General features: G+C 41.9%; 1 protein-coding gene across 1 annotated transcript in view; it reads left to right on the forward strand.

Moving 5' to 3' along the window:
- The window catches only part of STRA8 (stimulated by retinoic acid 8), a 19,858-nt gene continuing 9,402 nt past the window's right edge, over positions 1-10,456 (forward strand). The window contains exons 1-5 of the mRNA XM_044455666.1: positions 1-192; positions 2,398-2,473; positions 3,984-4,068; positions 5,569-5,721; positions 8,250-8,535. Of these exons, the coding sequence (XP_044311601.1) occupies positions 1-192; positions 2,398-2,473; positions 3,984-4,068; positions 5,569-5,721; positions 8,250-8,535 (792 nt within the window). The remainder of the gene's footprint in view (positions 193-2,397; positions 2,474-3,983; positions 4,069-5,568; positions 5,722-8,249; positions 8,536-10,456) is intronic.

A 10,456-nucleotide genomic window follows, 5' to 3' on the forward strand; every position in this document is an offset into this window, starting at 1 on the left:
ATGGAGAAATCTAGAGATTGTGGCACTCCCTATGTCAGAGTGACAGCCAGGTATCAAGCGCGCTTGCAAAATTCAGAGCCACAAGCAGGGAAAAGACGCTTGTCTCAGGCACGCCACAGAGCCACCCTGGCAGGACTCTTCAACAGCCTACGAGAAACTGTATATTCTCAACGAGAAAATTCTGTATCCAAGGTATAGAAATAAAGTTGGATTTGTACTTACGACCAATGAATACTTAAGTGTTGTTTTTATCACTGTAACATACACAATTTCCTCTTAGAACAGTTAATAGACTTTTGAGTTCACCATATGGTGAGAGCCTGTGTGTTGTAGTGGCTGAGAGTGCAGAGCTGGGACTCAAGCAATCTGGATTCTAGTCCCCCCTCAATAATGGAGTCAACTGGGTGACTTTGGACCACTCACAGACTCTCAGCCCAACCTACCGTACAGGGTTATTGTTATGGGTATAAGATTAAAGCAGGAGCTGGAGAATGATATGAGCTACTTTGTGTTTGTTGGGAAAAAAGCAGGATATAAATCTAATAAAAGTGGAACTTGCTTGAGCTGTTTCTATTAGTACCAATGTTTATTTCAGAACAAACCAGCAGCAGACTACATACTAGAGTTATAGATACTAAGTGTATGGCTTGCTTCAGTTTTGCCCATAGAAGATTTAAAATATCTTCATGTTGCCATAGTGGAGGGGACTGGTAGTAGTTGTAATCTAAACTATACATGGAAGTCTGGTAGATGCCTACTATACTGCAGCTTCTTATACAGAAGGAATATTTATCAAAACTGTGTAAACTAATCCACTCTTTGTGATATATAGCATAGTATAGAAATACAGCTGGCCACATTCATCTGTTTCTGTTGGTTTGCACACATTCCTCCTGTTTCTGCACTTATCTGCATTATACAATGTTTTAAAACACAAACATTGGATGTAAATAATTTAATATGCATGTTTATATGCATTTTATCATAAATTGCATATTTGTAGGCATTTGGCCCTAGAATATGCATTTTTGCAGGTGTTTTGTTCTCTCTGTTTCTCTCTAGTTGAGAACTGTATTCTAACCATTGAAGAAGCATAAAATCTGAAGGATAGCTGTTTTCCTATCCACATTGTAGCCTAGGGAGCATGGAATTGGGCTGACCCACTTAAAAATGCATTGCTTGAGCATATCTATGTGGACAGGGTTAGAACCAGGTCCTCATACTGTTGCCTCACCTGTATGTGTTAGGCCATATAATCCTTGGCCTTCCCATCACATTGTGATTTCTTGTGGAGAAGAAATAAATATTAAAACAATTTAAATTGCTGGTGTGGATTTGCCACCTATAGTCACTTCCACACACCATTCCCACTCTGCAGGTAATGTCTTCTAGCTTTTTCCAATATTGTTTTTTGTTTATTATAATAGACTAAGTTAATTCTATTAAGAGAGCCAGTGTGGCGTAGTGGTTAAGAGCATGGGACTGGGACTCAGGCAATCTGGGTTCAAGTCCCCGCTCAGCCATGGAGCCAGCTGGGTGACTCTGGGCCAGTCACAGACTCTCAGCCCAACCTACCTCACAGGGTTGTTGTTGTGGGGATAAGATGGAGGAGGAGAATGATGTAAGCTACTTTGAGCCCTTTGTAGGAAAAAGGCAGGATATAAATCGGGGGGAAAAAAATCAAGAAGGCACTTCATTTTGTAATTACTGTGCAAGAAGCCAAGCTTATTTGCTTCTCTATGAATGCTCCTTGAACATGATTCTATTCTGTCAAAGTCATGCCCAACTGTTTGCGACCCCATGGACAACATTCCTCCAGGTTTCCCTGTCCTCCACCATCCCCCAGAGTACACCCAAGCCCACATCCATAGGAGAGTTATGTTCATGATGGCTTCACTACTGCACTATCTCAGAAATTAGCATATGAAACCATCTTTGTTATTGTTTAAATGGTCTAACTCAGTGATGGCGAACCTTTTAGCAACTAAGTGCCCAAACTGCAACCCAAAACCCACTTATTTGTCACATAGTGCCAACACTACAACAAAACCTGAAAGCTGAGGTTTTAGTTTAGAAAAAGAACTCACAGCCAGTCCAAGCAAATCTCTCTCTCTCTCCCTCCCTCCCTCCCTCCCTCCCTCCCTCCCTCTCTCTCTCTCTCTCTGGCCTCTATGTGTGCTGTTATCCGATGCTCGGCTGCTGGAGTGATGCTAGAGCGACTTGGCTCACATGCCAACAGAGAGGGCTCTGTGTGCCCGCTGTGGCACACGTGCCATAGGTTCAACACCACTGGTCTAAGTGAAACAAGGAAGGACAGAAGGCATATTAAAATGTTAGTCTGCTTAGAATATAAGATAGATTGACTTTGATCTTAGTTTTGTATTGTTTCTTGTTTAGTGTCAGGTTTTATGCAAGGCTAAGAATTATATCCAAGAACTGGAACAAACCCTGGAAAATCTGCTGAAGATGAAAGGTACTTTATGCAAGTGCTTGCCAGATTTGTTTACTCTGGTCTGCCATTGTCTATTTGATCACAATTAGACAGATGGCCACATTATAAAAAAACGTTTTAATAAATTAAATAAATAAATAAATAAATAAATTATGGAATCAGCTGTCATTTTAATTGGAAATGCAAAAGACTGAACTTTCTGCATGCAATTCATGTGCTCCACCACTGTGCTATGCTTCCTCTCAAAACAAAGTTCCTTGATTTTTTTTGTGACAAATCAGTATGTTTGAACCTCCAGTCCTGCATGGTTGGACAGGCTGTAAAGCACCTTTTATCTATATGTATTTGCTACATTTATATCCCACCTCTTCCTTCAATGAGCCCTCCCCTGATTTTATCATCAAACAACTTTGTGAGGTAGATTAGGTTTAGCATCAGTGAATGCTCCTTTGTCACACAATGAGTTTCATGGCCAAGTGGGGACTTGAATCCAGGCCTTCTCAGTCCAATGTGCTTAACCACTTCACCACACTGATTCTCCCCTCTATTCCTCAGAGGTATTGCAACCATGGCTCCCATGCGTTTTTAATCTCCCCTCGTCTGCCCACTTAAGAAGACAGGTTTGTGGTTTTTATATGTGGACAACAATAGTCCTCTGTTTCAGAGCCTCCTTTAGGCTCCTTTGTGTGTTCCTACTAAGCATTTGAGTTCACGGAGAACTCTAACTCCTAAACTGGGCAAGAAAATCAAATCAACTCCAGTTTTCAATATAATTATGCAAGAATCAAGCAGTTTAGAAATAGTTGCTTTTAAAATGAAACATCAGCCTAGCTCACTAAAGCTTATTTATCTGGCTCCTCAGTTACCAACTAGCCTTCAAGTTGTAGGAGGGATAAGGTTTATTCAGGGTTACAGCCTGTCTTGGGCTTATCTTCACTGTTGCCAGCTGGTCAAACATAAAGGAGAATCCCAAAGACAAAATGTATTTCTATGGGACAGGCAGCTTCCAGGATGGGAAATACATCTGACTAGTTAGGATTCTGAGAGGGCACAGTCATGCATCACCTCAGTAATTTCTACAATCTCACTAATTTAAGTGGCATCTTGAGGATGGGGAGGTAAAAACAGTCTGGAATGGGTAGAGTTGCACATTTTGCTGACTGTGCTGGCCATCCATTCCCCAGGAAGTGGGGAACTTTCAAAAAACGGGATGGAGAAAATTCAATCTATCACTGCTAGGCCACCAGTCTTTTCTGATTTGCTACCTATATAGTATTTCCCCTAGAATTTGAACCTATATTCCCTATTTAATTTTATTATTTCATTTGTTTTATATTGTAATATATATTGTGATTATTTTACTACAAGCTGTTTTGACCATACTGCTTGATAAAGTGGGATGATGATGATTTAAAATACCCTCTGTTTGTACTTTTTTGAAACAATTTATCCACATCACTTTCTTAAGATGGGCCTCAAGCATGTCTGAAAATAAGCCTGTTGTGATGTTTTTTTCTTCTGCTGTCAACAGAGGTTTTAAATCTGGAGGATGGCAATCCATCAAACTTGGAGGAAGTGAAGGAGGAATATGTCAAGATGTATTTCAGTAATCACAGGTAAGGCATGGACCTGGTTCCCATGTGTAGCAATTAACTGAGTGATTACCCATAGTGGGCTGTTGTCTTGTGCAAGCCCAGCACCGTTTCTGTAGGGTGGCTTATTTTTCAAGAACAAGCCACACTGAGAACAAATGACTTGTTTTAGGGCTGTTCAAACCCATGATGGCTTGCTGTGTTGTCTGAACCTGACAGGGTATTTTATTGTGCATTACCAAGAATGGTTAGTGTGCCACCCATCCAGAGCAGCGGATGCTCCTCTTGCGCCTTTTCTGCTATCCTCAATCAACTCTTTTCAGCCAGCAGCTGGCTTTACATTTGCTCAGTTTTCTCCTCCACGTTATTGCTTTGCCGTGACATTTGTGTATGTTTCCCGATCTTGCTCACTCCTCTGTAACCCATATCTAGCTCATAACTATACTATAACCCACTGAGAGCCATGTGGTGTAGTGGTAACGAGCCTGGACTGGAACTCAAGCAATCTGGATTCTAGGCCTGCTCAGCCATGGAGCCAACTGGGTGACAGACTCTCAGCCCAACCTATGTTACAGGGTTGTTATGAGGATAAGACTGAGAGCAGCAGGAGGAGAACGACACAAGCCTCTTTGAGTTTGTTATAAGAAAAAAGTGGGATATAAATCAAATAAATAAATATCAAAGATGTTTCAGCTAGCAATGCAAGCACAAAAGTGGAAGAAAGGAATGCAGGGATAACTGGTGAGCTGCTTTGGGAGTGGCTCTGCTTTCTTTAGAGTGGTGTGCCTTAAAAACAGCCTTAAAAATGTGTTGGCCAGATAACAATGCAACTGCAGAAGTAGAAGAGGGAACTATGGGGATAATTAACTATATCAGATGGGCAAAGATACTTTGGAGTGAGCATACTTGCTTTAGAGCAAAGTAAAGCAGCCTTTTTAAAAAGGTATTTTCTATCTAGCAGTGTAAACACCAAAGTAGAAGAGGGGAGTATAGGAATGAACAGTGAAATGTTAGAGAAGGAGACTTTTCCCTCCAAAAAAAAGTTGGTAAATTTTTATTTTCATAAGATATCATAAAAATAATTCCTTTTTGAGAGCAGATGAAGGGCACTGACATTCTATTGGTAGCCAATAAACACTGTGGACTAAGAGCAGAAAGCATCATGTTGGCTCTCTGTACATAGAATCTCTAGCTCACTGTTCAGTAGGAAGGTAAGTCATATTTGTTGTTATGTGCTGTCAAGTCATTTCTGACTTATGTCTAACCTATCCATGAATGTCCCCCAGAATGTCCTGCCTTGACAACTCTGCTCAGCTCTTGTAAGCAAATTTTTGTAGAGCAAATAATTTAACATAATATAGATCCCAGTCCCAGCTTTTCTTATGTTTGCTCCTCTCTGCCAACATTCTTCTTTGGGAACTCGTGGAAGAATAACTAAACAGAATAAAGTCAGTTAACTTTTCAATCCATCCATTCTGGCAGGGAAACCATGGAGTTAAGATATTGCCTGCTTTTTCTTTCTAGTGATTTACCTCCTTCAGATGCCGTGGGTCAGAGTGGAACCACAGTGTGGTATGTGATTCAAGAACAAGAGAAGAGTGTGGTAGAGGAGGATGTAACTCTAAGGCTTACACAGTCACCAGCAATCTCGTCTCCTGATCTCATGGAGTTTGAACGGTAAATGAAGCAATATCTTGCTCCTGATGGAATGGCCCATCAGGTAAAACCATATAGAACATAATCATTTCAGTGAGTTTGCACCATACCCAAGAGTGGTTCCTATGATTTTAATATCTGCAGTATGGAAGAAATTCAGTGACTGTGACTTTTTTCTTTATAACTGCTGGGAGAAACAAAATCCTTGGGGCGCTCCCCATGGAATGATGTTACTGCAAGCACAAGAGCACATCTCACAATCAAGCCCTGGAACCCTACAATTGGCTCTGGGTTCCAAAATCATAGCCTTTCACCTGACTCTGTCATCAGCATTGGCATAGCTAATATGGAAAGGCCACAGGAAAATCCAGCTGTTCACAGAACTTGGCAACATTTAGAGAATTCCTTTCCCCAAGGAACAGAGAAAAATTTGATTCATATTTGACAACATCACCCAAGAGTTCTTGTAAATAGAGCTTGAATAGCACAGTCAGTGAGCATTTCTCTCTCAGTATAAAAATAGTCCCATACAAGCTGGAAATAAATGCTTGTTGGCACAATGGCAAGCCATACTTCTGAGCAATGCATCTTCTATTGTTGCTGAAATACTCAGAAATACTAGGATGCCTAGCACATAGTATTTTTACTCTTTTATAGGATTCTACCTGGTGTGGGTAGAATGCTGAATGCTACAGAGCAGCAATCTAGGTTGGCCAGCAGGTGGTGCAAATCTGCTTTCACCCACACAGCTTCTTTTGGCATTTCCTTATTAACATGCGTGGTTTCTTGAGAACTGGTAAAAGCTTTAGCCTGTAAGGTAGCTACTACTCTACAAAAAAACCTGTATAACTTCTTTGAGGTTTCTGTACCTTCCCTTCCATGAGTTTCTTGGAATCAGTAAAATCAGTCTGATGAGGTCTTCTGTGAAAATGCTGGTAATTCGTAGGTTTCTGCTCAGCAAATGCGTAACCGGTGTGTGCTGTTTACATGGCTTCTTACTGTCTATAATTAGTTCCATAATTAAACTTGACACATTAGTGTCTGGTCCTATCATGACCAGTGAGGCATGCCTGCAAGGCCATGGAGCAAGAGCAAAAGAGATTGTTACTTCTCCCACTGGGAGTGCCCATTGCAACTGCCACCAGTGAGTGGTCTGGAGAACCCCACAGGTGCTCTCCAGCCATGCCCTTTGCTGTTGCTCACACACTTGCACCTTTGCTGCCATGGTGGCTTTACCTGGGAGCAGCAGCCACACAGCTCTCATAAGAGCATGTTCACCTAGCCAAGCTATTCTGAGAACCCCACAGCCAGAAGAGCCAACCTGGTAGTGGCAAATTTTAGGGGAGGGGGAGTGATGTAGTGGCAGTGGTTGTGGGTGCTTCTACCTGAGCCTGCAATAGACCTTGGCCTGGGGAAATTTGTGAAATTCCTGTTCAGTACCATCTTCAGGTACTGTGGCTATATGGTTGGGCAACACAAGAAATCAGTTCCCCTTTTTTCCCCAAGTCAGGACCTACGGTAGGGGTATCTAACCTCCTTCAGCCTGAAAACTAAATCACATTGCAGAGAGTGCTGCATTCCAGTAGTGCCTGAAGGCAAAGGGGTCTGCCTACTCCCCACCCCCATATACAAGCATCTTGTAGCTTAAGGCTGTTTCCACCAATAAATGAGCCTTAGTAGAGACATTTCAGTCTTTTTAGATGGCCAGAAGTGGGTAGGAGAACTAGATTTAAAAAATTTCCCCTTAAGCTGAGCTTCTGCAGCTGTGATTTAGGGAGAGCTGTTTTAGGCAGGTGATAGTGGGCATAGGGGACTACAAAATGAGGTAACACTTTTACACAGTTGAAAACTGAGACACTGTGATCCCAAATACTAGACTATATGATATATTAAATAACATCATGAGAAACATAGTGATGGATGGTTGGATGGATGGTGATTGAAAGGTGCACTGAAAAGAATTAATTCCCTAGATTGTCACTTCATTACACCCAGGAAAGGGCTCAGAGCTCAGTAGTGGAACACCTGCTTTGCATGAAAAAGGTTCCCAGTTCAGTCTCTGGCACCTGTTACTTATGCATGGCTTCTGTGTGGAAGAAATGCAAAAGGCTTCTGCCTGACATCCTGGAAAGCCACTGCCAGTCAAAGCAGACAATATTGGGCTGGATAGTCTCATCCTGGGGTTCAGTCCCAATTAAATGTGAGCAATTCAGCTGGTGGAAGTGATTTTCCACTGCCTGCCCTTGCAAGATGAATCCATCCAGTCCCATAAAATATGCAACAGAGACAGGAGACCCTGCACAATGGGGTTTAAGGGGGTGGGGGGGAGGCAAAGGGCAGAAATTTGTGCAGAAACACTTTCAGTGAACCGAGTCCTTCCTCGCACAGAAGGCAAATTCTGGTATAAAGCACTGTCCTGTATTGTATATTCATTGAATAGTTCATATTATGCAAGCAAGGCATAAGAAGTCCACCTGATTGCTCTGTGCACCATTGGATGCCATCCAAACCTCATTCTGAGATCTGTCTCCTTTCCTGTCTCATTCTAGATACTTGTATTTTTACAAACAGACAGTAGACCTCCTGATAGATAATGGGATTGTGAGCCCTGAAGAGGTTACGCTTCCTGTGGTCTCCACAGCGGTTTCCCACCTGTGGCAAGACCTTCCTGAAGAAAGGAGAGACAGTGTCCTGGAGTATTGTAGCCAGAGACAGGATTTGTTCTCTGGGATTAAGACAGCTTCTCAAGAACCTGGCTGTACTGAGGGCAGGGTGAGGGACAGCGGAACTAATAGTCAGGAAGCCAGCAGTTCAGTAGTATCCACACCAGAGGAGGTGAGAATTAATCTTACTAAGAGTTCCTGTTTCACATTTCTAACAATCAAAAATGCTGAGTCCCCCTCCTCATCCAAAGGGAGGATGGAACATAATAACCTTATCTAAAATCTAGGAAGAATTACAGTCAAATCAAAATAAGGAAAGAGAAAAATGAGGCTCCCTTAAAAGTTTCAGGGAAATTGTTCAGATAAGACAGCGTCTGTTTCCAACAAAACCAATAAATCAGCATTTCTCTACTGTTGACAAATTGAGCTTTCTCCTGATCAAGAAGTAAAGGTCTTGAGCTGCTCCAAAGATAAGCAGTGCAAAGAACACACCTTGATAGACAAAACCTGTTCATGTTACAAGGTTAAGCAGATGAGCAGAAAAGGAAGAAAGCATCAAATGCATTCCTGGGAAGGTCCTACCAAATGTTGGAAATTCTTAATGGCCTTAAATTTGGGTAGTTTAAGTGAGTTGACAAGTGGAAATCCTATTTTCACTCTGTTGCAGTTTGGCTTTGCTCCCTTTACTTTTGGCCCAGATTGCTTTAGTTCTCTGTTAAGACTGCTTCAGATACAATGGCAGCAGCATAGATTGGCACTTTTCCATGGAATGTCTTTGCCACAGACCTCCCCTCTCCAAGGAGCAAGCAACTGACATGGAGCCATTCCCTAAGATAGCACTGATCTACACAGCACATTGTTTATGTGTTCAAAAGAAGCATGTGGAGTCTTGCCCACATAAAAGCCATTTTCAGCCACATTCACTCCCCAGCACTTTGTATAAATTGACCCTTAGCCCAGTTGCATTCTCCATCCATTTCTCGTGACTTCTCTCCATTTCCTGCCTAATTTTTCCCTTTTCTTCAGGTCACTGTTGTCACCACCTCTTTTCCACTGCCCTTGTATTTTCCTCCGCCCTGAGTCCCTCTAGATCCTCCTTCTCTGTCCTCTATTTGTTGCATACATTTTCTAGGCCACCTTTTTCTCTAATAAATACTCTCTTTGTTTTCTGGATGGTCAAGGCTTCTATTTCAGAATGGTTTAAATCTCCTTCCTAATATGAATGTTGCTGAGCATGTGGTTCCCATACTCTACAAAACTAGCATGTAGTTTCAGTGGAATTGATTAAGTGGAGGTCAGTTGTTTTCTTGCTTGTTTCAGCTGACAACTGTTAACAGTAACAGTTGAAATCAGGCCAGTAGATGCAAGATGAAGAAGATGATCAGTGAATTGACTGTTGATGTCACAAAGCCTCACTAACCACTTAGTCTTTCTTGAACTTTCTCCATCAAAATTCCTAGGAGATACAGGCACCCAGGGGAGGACAGATGTCTGTAACATAGCAATTCACAGAGCAATCATATCCAACCTAAAGTCATCCCATCCTATGAGCTTCCTGACAGTACTCCTTGCTAGGCTAACAAAACGGATACCAGTGAAACATCTTTATAAATAGTTGATCCCTGCATGCACAGTTCCAGGGAAAGAAAAGCACCTCATAAAACAAGCAACCTCAAAATTTCACTGCTAATAATTCTTATCAATCAGTGGAATAAGCAAGGTAATCTAGCATACCTCAATTCTGTTCCTTTACTACTCGCCTTAGGCTGGAGGAATTTTGATTGCATTTAAGCAAAACAGAATAATAAAATGTAGAGAAAATGCATTTGAACATTTTGTAGACATATCCAGTCTGCTGTGGAAAGGTGGAGTAAATCTAGATACATGCTGTTGCACATCCCTGTAGAGGACTTGGAACCCAGGCGGTGCAGTTGACATGTGAATCAAGAATGCTGCAGCCTCTCTTAAGACAGCTGCCTCTCATTGAGGCTGTTGTGAATAGCTGACCCAGTTTCAAGGTTTACAGTGAACTGAAAATTAAAGCTCCTGGTAAAACTGGCTGGCTGGCTGGCTGGCTGGCTGGCTGGCTGGCT

This window comes from Varanus komodoensis, unplaced genomic scaffold (genome assembly GCF_004798865.1).
Source record: "Varanus komodoensis strain SLA01 unplaced genomic scaffold, ASM479886v1 scaffold8, whole genome shotgun sequence".
Lineage (NCBI taxonomy): Eukaryota > Metazoa > Chordata > Lepidosauria > Squamata > Varanidae > Varanus > Varanus komodoensis.